The 18,023-nt window shown below is 52.2% G+C and overlaps 1 protein-coding gene across 1 annotated transcript in view; it reads right to left on the minus strand.

Moving 5' to 3' along the window:
• Positions 1–18,023, minus strand: part of TMEM266 (transmembrane protein 266) — an 88,515-nt gene that overhangs the window by 27,985 nt on the left and 42,507 nt on the right. The window contains exons 7-8 of the mRNA XM_027123713.1: positions 17,569–17,684; positions 4,082–4,271 (exon numbers count right to left, since the gene is read on the minus strand). Of these exons, the coding sequence (XP_026979514.1) occupies positions 4,082–4,271; positions 17,569–17,684 (306 nt within the window). The remainder of the gene's footprint in view (positions 1–4,081; positions 4,272–17,568; positions 17,685–18,023) is intronic.

Below are 18,023 nucleotides of genomic sequence, written 5' to 3' on the forward strand. Positions count from 1 at the left end.
CATGCAACAGACTTTAAGGGGAGCCTGCTGAGGGCCAGGCGCAGTGGGCCCCGAAGATAAAGTGTGGGCCCAACCTGGCACACTTGGGGCCTAGTGGGAGATCGTATAAGGTCTCAAGAGAAGGGCGTGGTGACTGGGAGCTCACTCTGGGACGGGTTTTAAGGATGTTTAAAGAAGTTTGGCAGGCAGGCCTGTCCTGCCAGTGAACAACATGTGGAAAGGCTCAGAGACTTACTACTGCGCAGAACACTTCCCAAACGCAAAGATGTTTCACTCAGCTAGAGTGCAAGTGAAGACAGAGTGCAGACTGGAAGGAAATGAGATGGCGGGGGTCGGGGGAGTGGCCAGCCTGGGACAAGACCATCAAGGGTCTTATATGCCACCTGTTATGAGTTGAGTCATTGTGTCCTCCCCCCCAAAGTCATATGTTGAAATCCTAAACCCCAGTACCTCAGACTGTGATTTCCTAATTTGGAAGTGTGATTGTTGCATATATAATTAGTTAAGATGAGGCTGGACTTCCCTGGTGGCAGAGTGGTTAAGAATCCGCCTGCTGGGCTTCCCTGGTGGCGCAATGGTTGAGAATCTGCCTGCCAATGCAGGGGACACAGGTTCAAGCCCTGGTCTGGGAAGATCCCACATGCCGCGGAGCAACTAGGCCCATGAGCCACAACTACTGAGCCTGCATGTCTGGAGCCTGTGCTCCGCAACAAGAGAGGCTGCGACAGTGAGAGGCCCACGCACCGCGATGAAGGGTGGCCCCTGCTCACTGCAACTAGAGAAAGCCCTCGCACAGAAACGAAGATGCAACACAGCCAAAAATAAATTAATTAATTTTTTAAAAAAAGAATCCGCCTGCCAATGCAGGGGACACGGGTTTGAGCCCTGGTCCAGGAAGATCCCACATGCTGCAGAGCAACTAAGCCCGTGCGCGACAACTACTGAGCCTGCGCTCTAGAGCCCACGAGCCACAATTACTGAAGCCCGCACGCCTAGAGCCCATGCTCCGCAACAAGAGAAGCCACCGCAATGAGAAGCCCGTGCACCACAAGGAAGAGTAGCCCCTGCTCACCACAACTAGAGAAAGCCCGTGCGCAGCAACGAAGACCCAATGCAGCCAAAAATAAATAAATGTATTAAAAAAAAAAAAAAAAGATGAGATCATACTGGAGTAGGATGGGCCCCAGACCCAACATGACTAAGGTCCTTATGAAAAGGGAAATCTGGACACAGACACACACTGAGGGAGAACACCATGTGAAGAGAAGGCAGAGGTCAGAGTGACGCTTCTACAAGCTAAGGAGTGCCAAGGATTAGCAGCAAAGCACCAGAAGCTGGGGGAGAGGCCTGAAACAGATGCTCCCTCACAGCCCTCAGAAGGAACCAACCCTACCAAGACCTTAATCTCAGACTTCCAGCCTCCAGAACTGTGAGACAGTAAACTTCTGTTGTTTAAGCCACCCAGTTTGCAGTACTTTGTTTCGGCAGCCCTAGGAGATACCAGCCAAGGTGTTAACTCAGGGAGTGACATGAAGGATTTATGAAAGATGACTGTGTGTGTGTAGGGGGGGACAAAGGACTGAAGAGGGCACCTATGGGGGCAAAGCTGAGGTCAGGGAGCCAGCCGAGGTCCAGAGATAAGGAAGGCTGAACAATGCACATGGAAAAGGGGAATGTTTCACGATATATGTAGGCAGTGAAACCGGAAGGAACTGGTGACGAGTCAGGATCTACAAAGTCCTAGAAACCCGGAGTAAAGGCAGGAATCAAACAAGCTACAGCTGAACACAAATGAATGTCAAAACCCACACGGGGGTACAGAAAGTGCGCTGCCCAAGGATGGGCTGCAGGGACACGGGGCTCGACAGAGCCATGTGGGCCTGGGTCACCTGTGAGCTCAGGCCAGGCAGCCACCACAAGGCTCAGGAGTTTTCTGGCCTTGTCACAGGGGTCTTGGGTCCAGAAAAAAGGCAGGGGTGGCCCCTCGACACTCTGCCCTGGTCTTGCAGCTCCCCAAGAACTGCGTGACTGAAACATTGGGATGCTCAGGGAGGGGCAGAACAGCAAGAACTTGGAGAGCTTGTCCCCTGAGGACTGGTTGTGGGAATGCAGGTGACAGTCTCTGGAGGAGAAAACACTCAGAGGCCAGTCTCCGAAAGGATATCTCAGCTGGGAGGGCACCCACCAGGCCTATATATAAAAGCTTCATCCATGTGGGAGAGGTGGGTGCCGGGGGTGGACCTCAGCACAGCCTGAGGAAGAATTTTCTAACAGGCAGAGCCATCTGATGTTGGGTTGGCATGGGCTTCTCTGGGAGGTTCGGGGTACCTATTCTTAGAAGAAGGTAAAACTCTTGGCAGGTGTAACAGATGGGATTAGCGTATCAGCTGAAGAGCTGGACTCAGAAGTCCCTCCTACCCCCCAAATTCTACAGTTCTAAGGTTGGAAGGTCTCTCAAAAGATCATAATAGCAATCACCCCGCTCCCCAAAACCTGTTCACAGTGCCTTACAGCCTACAGAGCTTTCTCACATCCATCAGTTCCCCAGACTTCCTGTAAGGCAGACAGAGCTGGAGTGATGAGTTCACTTTGCAGAAGGGAACACGGAAGCCCCAAATCACAGAGCCGGGGAGTGGCAGAGTCTGGAGCTCTGGCTTCCTGCTGCCCAACCTGCCCAGCCCTGCTGGCTGCCGCTGCCCTGACAAGGACCACTCAGCACGCCAAGGCAAAGCGGGCCCCACACCAAGCTGGAGTTTAGGATCCCACAGCCTCGGTTCCAAGCCCAGCACCTCCATTTCTCTTGTGTGACCCCATGAAATTCTCTCGACCTCTTTGGGTCTGAGTTTCCTCCGCCGTATGAGAGAAAGGAGGTGTGAGGACGAAATGAAATCACACTGTAAAAAGCTTCTCTTGGAGGAGTTTGATGAATCTTAGTTCCCTTACCTTTAGGTAAAAAATGGGGACCCAAAAATGTATTCTGAATTATTAGGGGACATCGATACTTTAAAAAATATCTTGGTAAAGTGAAGAAATCCCTTAACCATCATTTTAGTGATAACATTTTCAGGTGCAAGTTGGGGCAGGGAGGACTCAGACATGAGCGTTCATGTTCAGGCTCCCAGGATTCCCCCGGGGCTCCAGCAAGACCACAGATCTCCCCTGCTGTGCCCCCTGAGCCGAGGCTGATTCCTGGCCTGAGCCCATGAGAACACAGTCTCTCCAAACCTCCCAAAGGCCCACACCTGACACGGCTGCATCACCAGGTGAGGGTACTTTCACCCCCAATCACGAAATAATACCACCTGACATTTACAGGACTACTTTGCAATTCTGGAAGCCACTTTCACCTGCTTCCTGGAGCCTCACAACAACCCTGTGGGAAAAGCTCAGCATTGTTCCCATTTGACAGCTGGTAAAACCAAGACCCAGAAAGGTTAATTCCCCTCTACAAGGTGACACAGCTGGTCGGTCTTCTACAGAGTATTCTGCCCCAGGGTATGGCCGGCACTCCCATTTCCACCAACATCACCTGCCCATCAATTTACTACCATCCCCGAAGCATAGGTTCTGGGCTGTTCTGGGCCCCAGGCCTGAACTTACTATCTGGGCCTTAGTGGGCTGGGCAGTCCAGTAGGAAAGTCCTAGGCATCTGGCTGGAAGCCTAGCTCTGCCATTTATTACTGAGGCACCTTTGGACAACTTTTCTGGGTCGCAGTTCCTTCATCCATAAAGTAGGAAAGTCAAGCCTCCTGCAGGCGGTTACCGCGAGGACTGGGGAAATAGTGCACGCAAAGCAGCCAGTGGCCCACAGGCATGAAATGAGTACACGCCACTGAGATCATGTAGAGGTCGGGTCAAGGGAGCTTACCTGAACGCTTTCTCCGAGGCTCAGAAAGGTAGTCCCGGGGGCACTGATCTGAGGGTCACCACCACCGCCACCGCCACAATCGTGGGCCGAGATGGGGGCACGGTCCTGCCAGGAGGCGTGCTCCAACTCCGGGAAACTGTGCACAGAGCCCTAGGGCAGGGGTGGGGACGGGGCTCCCCACGACGGGACTGGGGAGGCCGCGGGCGGGCTCACCTTGCACGGGCTGCAGCTCCTCCACGACGCTCTCATCCGCGGTCTCCTCGGCCCACGTACCGGCCTCCACCACCTTGTAGCGGCTGCGCGGCTGGCTGAGCACGTGAGGGGCCTGCAGCGCCGCCTCGCGCTCGGCCGCCAGGTCTAAGTCCTGCTGCGCCAGGTGCGCCCGCAGCTGCCGGATCTCAAACTGCAAGAAAGAGCGGGGCGGTGGGTGGTGGGCTGCGCAGGGGCGGGGTGGGGGGGGGGGCGGGGACCCGGCCCGAGCCCGACGTCTGGGCGCTTTGCTCTTGTGGGAGCGGGGAGGAATGGGCTGAGCACCCCAAGGCTGGAGGGGGCGTTCCTTACAAATCTCCCAACACTTGTCGCAAGAGTCTCTGACGTTTCTGGAGCCTTTTCCGAGTAATAAAAAACACGTTCCTGTGTCTCACCTCGGATACTGTGTAGTCTGGCCCCATAGTGAAGACAAGATGGCCGTGAGAGGAAACACAGCCGTGGTTTGCGGGAAGAGCATCGGAGGAAGAGGAGTCAGGGAACGGGATGCGTTCTGGTTACTTGCCTAAACGTGCCACCCAAGAGCCTTATTCTGGCGTCCCACACTGATGATTAGTGGAAGACGGGAAACCCCGCAATATTCAGGGTCAGTGTAACTAGCCGGTGGGAGCCCATCGTGGCTTACTGGGCTGCGCCCTGACCCATCTGTCTTCCAGCAACGCCCATATCCCCTCTTCTAGGAGGTGTTCCGAGGGCTGGCCAGACCAGACTGGACTCCGGTTCCCACCCTGCGGCGTACTGCCATGTGTTCTTATCTGTAAAACAGGGGTTATCACCCCACAGAGCTCTCTGAGGACTTGAGGGCTTCATAAAGGCTTTGTAAAAAGCTGCACACATTTTTATTTTGGTTTCATTTTTTGTTGTTGTTGGGGAAGGCTGCCTAGAGAGGCTTCCAGATGCCTCGAGTTTGTGGCTGAGACAGCTGTTCACACGCTGGGGCCTCCCTGGGCCATCTGGGTGAAGGCAAAGTTTGGGTCTGACACTGAAGGGCCTGGCCATGGGCTCAGGAGGAAGGAGATCTTTCACTGCCACCTAGTGTTCCAAACACACATTGCATCGCTTTGGCATAACCCCACAACCTCCAGTCAAACCCCCAAAGGCCTGAAGCAGGGAGGCGGGTAGAGGAGTCCCAGGGAGTCCCCGGGCCTGGGCTCCCTACCTAGGAGATTACCTACTTGCCCATGATCCCAATCTCCAGCCCTGGCCCCTCCCTGCAATGTCAGATCAAACCTCCAACTGCCTACCTGACAGCAACACAGAATTGGGGCACAGGTGTCACAAACTCAACCTAGTCTAAACAGGACACTTCGCTCTATCCCCACACCTGCTCCTCAGGTGTTTTCATCTCCTTTTAGCTGTATCCCAAAAAATGCAATCTCCTCCCTTGCTTCCGCACTTTCCCCTATCCTTGCCATCCAATCTGCCCTCAAGTCCAGCTCCCTAAGTGCTACCACAAGCCTGCCCACCTCCCTCCACCTCCACTGCCAGCTCTCACCTGGATGATTGCAGCCCTACAGCCCTCTACTGTCCATTCGCCAACAGGGGTCAGAGGGATTCTCGTAAACCTAGATCAGATCATGTCACCCCCTTGTCCATAGACCTTGTCCATAGACCTTGGCTTATGTAACAGGTGCAAGTTCTGGCTCTGCTTACCTGGCTCACGTCACCACATTCTTTCTCCCTTTACCTCCCGCTGTGACACAGGCCTTCTCGTCATTCCTTAAACACAGTAAGTGTGTGTTGGTCTCAGGTCCCTTTCCCAGGGACCTCTGGTCCCATATCACACGGCTGGCTCCCCCTCGTGGAGGCCTTCCCCGACCCCTGGCCTAAGGCAGCCCCCAGGCACTCCATCACATCACTCTGTTCGAATTCTCTACATTTTGCTTGGCACCTTCTGATATTTTTGTTTATTTTAACGTTTTATTATTTTTCTTTTGACAAAAGTGAAACACACAGTTGAAGCATTCACTAACACTAGGGTGGCCAGGCATCGGGGCAACTTCCCAATGTCAGTGTTCACAAATTTTGTCTCTGGGAACACTCAGGTTTTCCCAGAGTTCCTCAGCCTCCTGCCTGAGGACACACCTCTGGCTGCCTCCGTGCTGGGAGCAGGGCAGAAAAATGGGGCAGAGGGTCCAGCCATTAGATGAAAGGACTTTCACCTAATCCTCATTTTCAGCCCTGAACCTCTCCCCAGGCCTCTGCCTCACCCAGTGCCCACCTGCAGAGCCCTCTGGTTCAATTTCTCCAGAGGATGAACCTCTTGCCTCTTGTATGATGGGGGAGTGTGCAGAACTTGGGAGGGGACACGGAGGGTTCAAATATTATGTGTACAGACTTCTAGCCAACCCCTCTCCCCTGTGGTCAGCTTCACATTCACCCCGTTCCTCCCAAAGTCTAAAGGGTACTGAGGGGGGAATTAGGCCATTTCCCTCACTATCCGCCTCTTTAGACACTAGAGTTATAGATTCTCCACTCTGCTAAATCACTCCCCATTTCCCTAAATCCACTGAAATCTGTATCCTCTTTGTCCTGATGGACAGGACTTAAAGAGAGTTTCTTAATTCTTATGTGTTTATGATTTTTTTCTTTACTATCATCTCGGTGGAGTTTGGGGAAGGAGATCAGATAAACACGTGTGGTCCGTCACTTCAGCTGCAGTAGTGTGCTGGTATAGAAAAAAAGAGGCCTGATTTATAGTACATGCTAATCTCTGGTATAAATACTCCCACCATGGCCAATTGCAAACTACCAACATGATGTCATGCAGAATTGTGAAGAAATGTGCACAGCTGGCTCTCACGAGTCAGTGGGAGCTCCAGCACACCACTGCCACCCTCACCGCTCTGTAAGCGCAGGGATATAGAATAGAATCTATATAAGAATAGAATATAGAATATAATCTCTGTAAGAGCAGGGATCTTGCCTGTTTTGTTGCTTGGTACACAGAAGGGACTCGGTAAATACTGCTGAATGAATCAATAAATCAATGTGTGAAACCAGTCAGCTTTGCCCAGCTTTTTTCTGCGGTTTCAGGCTGAGCCCTAACTCCAGCCACAAATTGGGCCCCAACCTTAACCCAAAGCTGAGGCAAAGCCTGAGCCCCAACACTGAGCCCCCAGCTTGGTCACACATTGAGTCCTGACCCAAGTCACATACTAAGACCACATCCTGATCACACACTGGGCCCTAACTCTGGTCTCAGACTAGGCTCAGACCTGGATCTCAACAACCCAGTACTCGAATGGGGCCACTGGTCTCAGAAAGTGAGAAAGCGAGACTAGCTTATTATAGAGTGGCCTTCTGTGCAGGGGGAGAGGGCTCGAGCCACCCTTCTCGCAGCAAGGTCTCAGATGTCACGTAGGGCCCATTAGGCAACCCTCCTTAGCTCTGCTGGGGCTGGGAGCCCCTCCTGCCCAGGATGATCTGAACTTCCCATGGGCATACCCAGCCCACTTTCTCCAAGGCCGCTCATCAGGGCCGGCAGCCCTAGCTAATGGCCTCCTAGGCCACTCTGAACAGATGCATTATTGATAACTTGTAATTGATACAGAGCTGCCCATGAGTGTCCCACTGGAATTCAGGCCAGATGCCAGAGGCCATGGCTTGCCCAAGCCCACATGTGCAGACATAGGCATGTACACTGAAATAAGTTTTAGGCTAGAAATATGAACCCGAGTGTATGGTAGTTCCCCCATTCACTCCTTTATTCACTTATTCACTAAGAAGTCAGGTAAAGCATGGCGAGGGAAACGTTAAAATCCTGTTATGTGTATTGGAATGAAACTGCCTCTCCCAGCTTCACAATGAGTCCTGGGTGGCCCAAGCGACAGGCACTGTCTGCGGCACTGCAGGGAACAAATGTCCCAGGAGAGTTCTAAGGGCTAGCTCTGGGTGACATTTGAAGAGGCACGGTGTGTCCGGGAGACAGAGACTGGGAGGTAAGAGGTGTTGGGGGAGGTCAGCAGGGGTCACACCAGGCAGAGCCTTGTAGCCATGGTAAGACATTTTAAGGACTTCAGCCCTTATTTAAAGAGAAACAATATACCACTGAAATCTTCTGAACAGAAGGGTGGAGGCGTGGAGGTGGAGGAGTGGTGATTCAGACGAGCATCTTGAGAGGACTGTGCTGACAGCTGAGCGGGGAATGAACTGGATGGGGGTAAGCCAGGGCGGACATGGGAATACCAGCTGGGAGGCTGCTGCAGCAGTGCAGGCCAGGGATGACCAGAATTTGGACTAGGGTAGAGACAGTGGAGATGAAGATGAAGACTGTTTAGGAGGTAGAAGTGTCAGCATGGGCATGGATTGGAATGCGGGTGAGGGAGGAGGCAACCTGCTTTGGGGACATATTTTTACAAGCTTCACACCCAGAGGGCATGGGGTGGCTGGATGCTCTGATCCCTCACCCTGAGAAGGAATGGCTGACTCCTTACGGAGACACTGCAGATGGGCTAAATGGCTCTCAGCTCTGGTCACTGGCTGTGACAGCCCAGGGGACTGTCTGGATGTTCTAGCTGGGACCCTCAGAGCCTGGTTCCTGATTCCCGTATGTTGAACATGGCCACATGTGCTTCTCCAGTTGAAGGGGTTGTCAAGGGGTCCTAGGAGAGCAGGGCCTCTTTAGTCAGATGGGTGAACTGAGGCCCCGTGATGGGCAGGAGGCTTTTGTGCTGGGGGACAGTGTGGGGTAAAGTCTAGGACCACATGGTGCATCAGAGCAGAGTTGGGCCCAGAACCCATGTCTCTGGCTTCCAGCCTCCCAGACCCTGTGTCAGGGAACTTGAAGCCTTAAGGGAGAGATGGAAGTGACTCAGCTCAAACAGAATATGGGGGAGCTTCATGGTAACGGGGGCCAGGAAAGAGCAGGAGGCCCCCATGTGGGGAAAAAGCCAGGGCTGGAGGAGGAGCCTCAACTCTCGGCCCATCACCCCTCCCTCACTCTGACTTTGGTAAGTCTCCTTTCCTCTTTGGGCCTCAGTTTCACTGTGTGTTCAGTAAGGCTAACGGAGCAGCTGAATTCTGGTCTATAACAAGCTCTGTGCTGGCTCTGGGACTCTAACTGGGAGGGAACAAAGTGAAAGGGCCAGTTAATTCTTGGTGCTGTCTTCAGGGCCATCCCCTGCTCCTACGGAAATGCCTCACTGTCAGACAGCCAACTCTTTAGAGAAAGATAACATAACCCAGAACCTCTAAAATGCATCAACAATGTGTAGCGTACAATAAGAATTACTATTCATGCCAACAAGCAGGAAAAAGGGATCGATTATCAAATCATAAAGCAGTTAGAGAAGAGTGTGGGAAAAGATGGACAAAATAGTTGTAGCATTTCAGTGGAGAAATAGAACCTAGAAAAAGAATCAAATGAAACTTTTAGGACCTTAATATACAATATTTGAAATTGAGCACTCAGTTGGATGGGTTTAACAGCAGACGACACAGTAGAAGATAGGGATGTTGAACTTGAGGATAGGTCTATAGAAAAATACTAAAAGTTACAGCCAGGGATTTCCCTGGTGGTGCAGTGGTTAAGAATCTGCCAGCCAATGCAGAGGACACGGGATCGATCCCTGGTCCGGGAATATCCCACGTGCTGAGGAGCAACTAAGCCTGTGCGCCACAACTACTGAGCCTGTGCTCTAGAGCCCGTGCGCCTAGAGCCCGTGCTCTGCAACAAGAGAAGCCACTGCGATGAGAAGCCCGCACAACGCAACGAAGAGTAGCCCCAACTCACTGCAACTAGAGAAAGCCCATGCACAGCAACGAAAACCCAACACAGCCAAAAGTAAAAGTAAATAAATAAATTTATTTTTTTTAAAAAAAGTTACAGCCAGAAAAAGAAAAAAGAGAGAGAATGGGGGAACAGAATAGGGTCTAAGGAAAAAGTGAGGCATGATCAGAAGGTCTAACATATGTAATTAGAGCTCCAGAAGGAGACTGATAGGATGGGACAAAAGCAATAAATAAATGATGGCCAAAAACTTTGCAAATCTAATGAAAACACCAACCCACAAATCCGAACCCTAAGGAGGATAAATACAAAACTCCCACACCTAGAAACCCTATAGTCAAACTGCTAAACACAGATGAGGAGAAACACCCATCGCGCTGAGGCTCTCCAGGTTCACGTGAGCCTGGGCCTCTGGGACAGAAAGTGCATGGTGGCTTTGAGGATAAAATGAAGCAAATTTTCCACTGGCAAACTGGGCCAGTGGGGAAAAAAAGACCATTCTATGAGTTGGGAAGAAGGAAAGTGCAGTCACAGCCCTTCTTAATGCACATTATTAGCTAAGTATTTCTAATCAGATAACCTGACCAGATCTGCTGGGATCCACAGGGAAGCCCTCAGCGTGCATTACTGGAGTGAGTCAGGCCCCTTCCATTGGGCTGGGCTTTTAATGCATGCCCAGGCGGGGCCAGACCCCGGTGCGGGGGGTTGGGGGGGCGGCAGGGCGGGCACACCCAGCCCATCTCTGCCTTTAATGGTCTGGTTTGCGAAGTACAACTGACAGGGCCTTGGCCTGATCAATGCACACTTTGGCCAGAAGCTCGATGGTATCTAATGCAATAGCAATAATTTTCTTCCATCCTATTAGTGCTGTCTGCATAGACTGCCCTGCCTTCAAACCCATCTGCTATTGGGATGGCATCCAATGTTTATTTCCATTAGTTTCGCCATTGTTGGTAACAATAAAACTCAGGAGACAGTTGCAAACTAATGATTTAGGAGCAGGGAGGGTGAAGCTGAATTCGACCTTGGCCCCTTTCCATCCACTGTGAAGATGACTGGTAGTTGGCCATAAATTTAAATTATGGCAAAAGGATAACATAAATTATTCCTCTGATGGCTAATTTTATCAGCTAAATAGGCTTGTCATTAAAGCTATCGGCTGTTTTACAAATCACTGCCCATGTTTAAAAAAAAAAAAAAATTCACTTCCCACAGTGGGGATCTTGAATAATCCGGGTAACAAAGACTATTGTGCTGAGCTGGGGGCTTGTGGCCTCTGCAAGAAAAGAGGGGGCTCTCTGGAACGAGTCAGCATCTAGCAACACCCCCAGAGCCAGGATAGAACCCCTTTCCTGCTGCTCGTGACCTGCTGAAGGGGCTGCTGGCCCTCGAAGGACCGTGGAGTGGACACCACCCCCCACCTGCCTCCAGCGGGAATGCCTATCGCTTAGGGTCCAGGTTATCGTCCTGTTTCTTCAGGAAACAGGCCAGGGAGACTTGCATCATCCAGGAAGGATTAATCATTGTGATGGTACCTCCTGCTAGTGGGAAGCGGGGAACGGAGGTAGAAACATCCTGAGCCTATTAGGTGACTGTGCAGGTGACCGTTTTCTCCTTGGCCACTCAGACTACTTTTGTCAGCATCTGGTGCCTTAGGTGTGACTGTGTAACTGAGTCCTCCCACGAAATGGGGGCAGAAACAATGTCACCGCTTTCAGGCCCGGCCAGTAAAAATCTATGCACAATTCTCTACCCTCCCTTTCTTAATCCCCTGGCTGAAGGGAGAAAACTCCAAACACTTAGAAGAAGAAGGAGCCATGACACGGGAAGAGCCTGGAGGCCAGAGTGACTGTGTGGAACAGTGTCCCTTTACCCCCTCCCCAAAGCAATTGCACTGGGCTGCGGTGTGGGTGACAAACACGCTCCTCTTGTGTTCGGCCACGGAGATGTCTGGATTTGTTTAATGGAGCAGTTTGTGTTACTCATTCTAACAGTGACTTGTACGGATGCCCTATTTCTGGTGGAGGAAAATGGACACTGAACTCTGAGTTCCACCCCAGCCCTTCCTTCCATGACAAACAGTGAGACACTGGGCAGGCAGCAGCCTCTCTCAGACTCAGCCTTTCCATCTATAAAAGGATTAATAATACCCAGCCTGCCAACGTTGACCATCAAAGTCAAAATGAGCTAAAACACGTGGCAGCACATTTGCAAATGGTCGCCATTATATAAATGATTTAATATTATTTTTGTTCTCTTTTTTAACATTTACTGAGAGACTCCAGTGGGCCAGACTTCATATATTACTTGAATTAATCTGATATTCACAGCATCCTTGTGACGTAAGCCTTGTTTCCTCCATTTTTCCAATGAGGATCCTGAGGTCCAGGGGTTAAGAGGGTTATTGGTGGAGCTGAGGTTAGAATCCCACTTGCTGATTCCCATGGTAAGAGGATGCTCTCCACCCTCCAAGCTGCCCCCGCAGAGGACTCTTCTTTCAGAGACCACCGCCTGCCCCAGGTCTAAGGCTGACCTAAGAGGCTCACAGAGTTCCACTGGCCTCCTTGCTGGGCCTCAAGTCACCCTAGACTGAGCCCCACCTCCCTGGGTCTTTTGCCAGTGGTCTCACTGGATGGTGCTGAAGAAGAAGAACTTAACTGGTCCCACAGGGCCCAGCAGGGAAGAGAAACAAACTTCGACCATGAGCTGAGTTGGATCGTATTATTTTGGACCAAAAGTTGTTGCAAGGCTTATGGAGCAAAGAGCAAGTACAATGGGGACTTCAGAGTATGTTTTGGAATCAGAGCAAGGTCCTGGGCAGGGATGTACTGAAACCTCAGAAGTGGTTTCTTAAGACAAGTTGGAAGAATATTTCACTGCATTGATTTAACCACTGCATCTGAAATAGCTTTGATTTCTGAAGCAGCCAGTACAAAGAAAGAGACAAAAAGTTCATACCATCTCTCTGAAGGGCAGGAACTAGCACCCCACCTCTAGAATCCATCTGTGTACCAGAGAGATGAGTGCCTAAGAAAATTCTGGCTGGACGGGCAGAGAACAAAATCCAGATACGGAGCAAAATATAAGTGAAAGGACCTTCCAGTCGAAGGACTGTTGAATGCAGGGGTCTGAGGCGACCTGCTTCCACCACAGGAATGAGCCATCTGGAAGAAGGCTGCAGAAGGTCAGCCAGGGCTTGGGAAAGGTGAGACTGACCAACAGTGTCCCCCTCCCTCCCCCCGCCCCAACCCTGGCCCCTCTGGGCTCCTCTTTCCAGTAGGAATCTGCTAAGGATGAGGTGAGCCAGTAGTCAGGAGAGATGAGGGAATGAGGGAAGCACTGAATCCTCTCTCCCTGTGAAGACCAGAAGGTCAGTGTGATCTGGGGGGAGGAAAGGATTAGAATGAGCTGTAAGAGACCCCTGTTCCATCCTAATCTCCTAACTGGCCTCAGATTCCTCCAACTGCCAAATCCAGGGCCCCCTCATCTATAACACAAGGGAGTTCTGGGGCACCTTGGGCGTGGCCTGTGGTAAGAATGAGATGCCATGTGGCACAGAAGATAAAATGTGTGAGATATTCATGCAAGAAGCTAGCAAAGCATGTCACCCAAGAGCCTCCACAGGGTCACAGTAAGAAGCAATTTAAGCTTTCTAAAAAGGCTAGGATGAATTTAAAAAGAGTCACTTTACAGCGGAGAGACCTGACAAACACTACGTCAGCGTCAACATCCACGGTGATGTCATAGTGACAGTATGCACCTTTGATATGATGGGATGAGAATGGCACGGGACCTCTGTCTCCCTCCCCAAAACCCAGAACTCCAATCTAATCACGAGAAAAGCATCAGTCAAATCCCAACAGAGAGACATCCTATAAAATACCTGACCAGAACTCCTCGAAACTGTCAAGGCCATCACAAACAAGGCAAGTCTGAGGAACTTTTATAGCCAAGAGGAGCCCAAGGAGACATGATGACTCAATGTCATGTGGTGTTCTGGATGGGCTCCTGGAACAGATCAAGGACATTCGATAAAAACTAAGGAAATCTGAACAACGTGTGGGCCTTGATAATAACATATCAATATTGGTTCATTAATTGTAACAAATGTATGATACTAAAGTAAGATGTTAATCATGGGGAAAAGGTGGGGAAAAGGGGTACAGGGTATATGGGAACTCTGTACTATCACCACAATTTTCCTATAAATCTAAAACTGTTCTAAAAAATAAAGTTTATTTTTAAAAATAGCTAAGATGAGTGAAGTGTTGGCAAACAGTTTTACAAATACATGCCAGGGAGAGAGCAAGGTGAACGCAAAGTGGGTGTTTTGTTTAAACTGAGACTCTACACACTTCATTGGAATTTTGGGTACATTTCAATTTCTTGGGTAGCATATACAAATTCAGTTTGGAAATTGCTTCATTAAGCCCTAAGAATTCCTGCTGGGAGAGAGAGAAAGAGCGCGCAAGAGTTTGTGACAAAGATGAACAGAATGACCTGGAATGGGGTTGGGTGGGGCGGGAGTGAGGGCAGCAGCAAGAGACTCTTTGGAAATGCTACTGAGGCAGCTGAGGGCAGCCAGGTTTGTGCCTGCAAGAGAAGAGTTGTCCTCAGGCAGTGGTTTAAAGACACCCTGGTGCACAGTCTAATCAATGTTTTCACCAAGCCCTGAGAAGTGACATGGGTATAAAAATGTCATAGAACACGATCCTTAGCAAGGTGAGCTGGGGAAGAACACCTTTCACAGATAGGACACCTGGATCCACTCCTGGCTCTAAAAGCCCTCTCTGAGCTCTGGGCTCTTGGGCAAGTCACCACTTCTCAATTTTCTTATCTGTAAAATGGGTGTACGTGGAGAAATGGGTGGTTAGTTCCCATAGAGTCACCATTTATCACGTGCCAGGCTTTAGGCTAAGCGATCGCACAGCCATCCTTCAAGGATTGTATTATTATCCCCATTTTTCAGATTAGGAAAACCAAGGTCCACAGAGGTCCCCCTGGTGCCCAAAGCCACAAGTAGCCAAGCTGGCTTTGCACTCAGGTCTGTCCCTAACATCCTAACCATTCCAGGCACTATTCTCTCAAGGGGCCTAGCCATCCCTGACATTCCACGAGCCAGCATTCGCATTTCTTTAAGGGCATTTTTTGCTCAGTCAAGTCCCAAGCCTGGTCTTAAAATCCAGCTGAAAATGGGGTGTCTATTTGCTCCACCCTGTGGAGCGGGCACGGCTCTGGGACAGCAGCGTTCGTGGTTTCTCTGCAGAACCCAGTGACCCAGCGTGTGGCTCTGGCCAGCCCCTCCCGCCTCCCTGGCAGCCTGCTGGGATTCCAGCCCATCTGGCCCTTTTTTGCTGTCTTAACTAAGATGACAGGCTTCAGGTGTTTTTTAAATTAAAATGGTTTGTTTCTGTTTATCTCTTTTCCAGATGTCACGACGTAGAGGGAATCTGTCTTTATTTATTGGCTCTTTCCTGTGCAGAATCCAAGGGAGTCTCCCTCTGGCCCAGATCCCTGGGAAGGAGGCCACATATAGAGGGTGACGTGAACCGGGACGGCAGGAGTGTGGGGTCCCCGGGGGCTCAGGACGGGGTCACAGTGGAAACCAGGAGGGGTGGCCTGCCATCAGCCACGCAGCACGTGGGCTGTTAACGTGGCCATGCATTTATGGAGGGCAGATGCGGCGCTGTGTCTGTGTCTTTCACGTGGCCAAATGCAACGAAGCAGAGCATTCATTTTCCTATGAGACAGCAGACTGAGAGCTGCCTGACCACGCTCTGGCCGGGTCCTGGACGACACTTGAGCTGTCCTCTCCCTGACCCCTCCACCTCCCTCTGCCCCAAGCCCAGGCCGCGTTCCCCTTGGTGGTTCTGCCGCCTCTACCGGGCTTCCCGTCTCCACTCCTGCCTCTCCCATCCGTCCTTCAAAGGCTTCCAGAAAGATGCACCAAAACCTCAAATCTGAGCAAATCCCCCCGGCCCTGCTTCCAACACTCCAGGTTTCTTCCCTCCCAACTGGATGAAGCCCAAACTCCCTGGTCAGCCCTGCGGCCCTCCCCAAGCCTGCCTCCAAATCCCCCCACTCCCCGCCTCTGCTCACACCCTGAACAGCCTTGATCCCCCCAGCACAATGCCCACTCTCGTGCCTCACCTGTCCCCTCTACCTGGCGCCCTTCGCCAGGGGTCCGTGGCTCAATGTCAGCGCCTCTGGAAACCCGTCCACCCCACCGAGAGCCCCCGATGTGTCCCTGCTGAAGCATGCATTACACGGGCCTGCTAAATGCCCCGAGTCACCCAGAGCCTCCTGAGGGCAGGGGCCTGTCCTGTGCACACTCCTGGCTGACCAGATGCACGGGTAAGCACGAAGCTGACGCCAACTGCTTCGGGACCGGAGCATCATTCTTCTTCCCAGCCTAGACGGCCCCACTCCCGGGACCCCATGGACAATGTGCCCCTGGGGACTGTGTCCCCTGATGGCCCCTCTTGTCACTCATAAGCGTTTTGTGCTGAAGTGAAAGGCCGTGGTGTTCCCCAAGTAGATAAAGAGATAAATGTTCCCGGACAGACATTCCAAGGGGATGACTTGGAAGACGTGGCCTGCGTGTTCCTGTGGGGTAATTCCACACACTCCCCACCCGCTCCAGCGCCTCCTCCAGCCACGAGAGCCTGGGGCTGGGGAGCCAGGAGACCCACACGTAGGGGGTGCTGGGCTGGGGACAAACACGCGTTGGACGAAGCCTGCCCTAGAGGAGCACCCAGCTTAGTGGGAGAAGCAGCTCCGGGTGCGAACAAGCACGGCCCGCGGCAGTGAGTGCCCAGGACCCTTGGAGGCCGACAGCGAGGGCTTCGCGGCTGGGGCCCATCCTCCCACACACGTTCCCACCACCTTGCGAGCTCGTCGCTCTGTGGCATTCCCACCCTGCACGGCTGCTACCAGAACATTCCCTGCACTTGAGGCTATGTTTCTACAGCGCTTTGCAGCCTTGCTGCAGGGCCCTGCTGTCCTCCGACCTCCTGAGCACCCCAGTCCCCTCCCCTAAACTCCTATAGAAGGGGCTGTCTGTCCCACTCACATGGGAGCAGTCCCCTCATCTTAGGGAGGAAAGAACCGAGGGCAAAGAAGTGTGTGACTTGGTTGAAGTCCTGGGGGAGGGAGCAGAGGACTGGGGGGCTGGACCTTGCGAGAAGCCTCTGGATTCCCAGACAGACCCTCTCCGAGCGCCGGTTGCCCGTCCCCCTGGCTCTGCCCAGCACAGCCTTGGAGGGCCCGTCCCTGTCTCTGAGTCTTTGCCAGGGTTCCTAGAGGGCAGAGGGCGCTGCTGAAGCCTCTCTAGTGTGTCTGGGGGTCCTGGGTGGCAACTGGCCCACAGCGGTGCCCAGCAACCTCTGTACACAGAATCCGACCCCTGCTTCAGAGCCGGTTCAGGTTGGAGAGCTGACTGGTCACCACGGAGAGATGAAAAGAAGGCTGGCCTTAGAGCCAGGGCGGAGTCCGGGCCTGGCTGGGCTGGGCTGGGCATGAGTGACCTTAGAGACGCGTCTCCCCACTCTGGGCCTCAGGTTCCCATGTGTCTGTGAAGGGGCTGGAGGAGGTCGCTGACCGCAGGGCACCTGCAGCTCTGGCACCCTAGGGGACTTTAGAAACCACTAGGGTCCTCAGCCCTGGACGGAACTGGGCAGAACTGAGAGTGGCCACGCGTTACCCCTTGCTCCTGACAGATCTGCGTCAGTCTCTCCAGCTGCTCGTCCTGGATGACCTTGGCCTTCTCGTACTGCTGGATGACCATCTCCATCTCCACCTTCACAGGCAGGACGTAGGCTGGAAAACAGAGACAGTCCCGTGAACAGCTTGGCAGCGACAGGGTTTGGTGGGGGAGGGGCTGGTCCCAGCATCCAGCTGGCAGCAGGCTCAGGCCCAGGTGTGGTTCCTGGAAGAACTGGGGCGGGGGCGGTGGTGTCAGGTACCCAACAGCACCCAGAAACTATGAGAGGGCTAGAACCCTAACCCATCACGACTAAGATACCGTTTTTTTTTTTTTTCCTTTTCCATAGTGATAGAAGAACCCTTAATTTTGGCTGTGTGCACAGCTGCCTGGTATGAGGACTGTATTTTCCAGTCTCCTTTGCAGCTGTGAGAAGCCATGAGACTACATCCTGG

The sequence above is a fragment of the Aethalodelphis obliquidens genome, unplaced genomic scaffold (genome assembly GCF_003676395.1).
Source record: "Aethalodelphis obliquidens isolate GAN/ISIS:26980383/991018 unplaced genomic scaffold, ASM367639v1 scaffold26, whole genome shotgun sequence".
NCBI classification, from domain to species: Eukaryota; Metazoa; Chordata; class Mammalia; order Artiodactyla; family Delphinidae; genus Aethalodelphis; species Aethalodelphis obliquidens.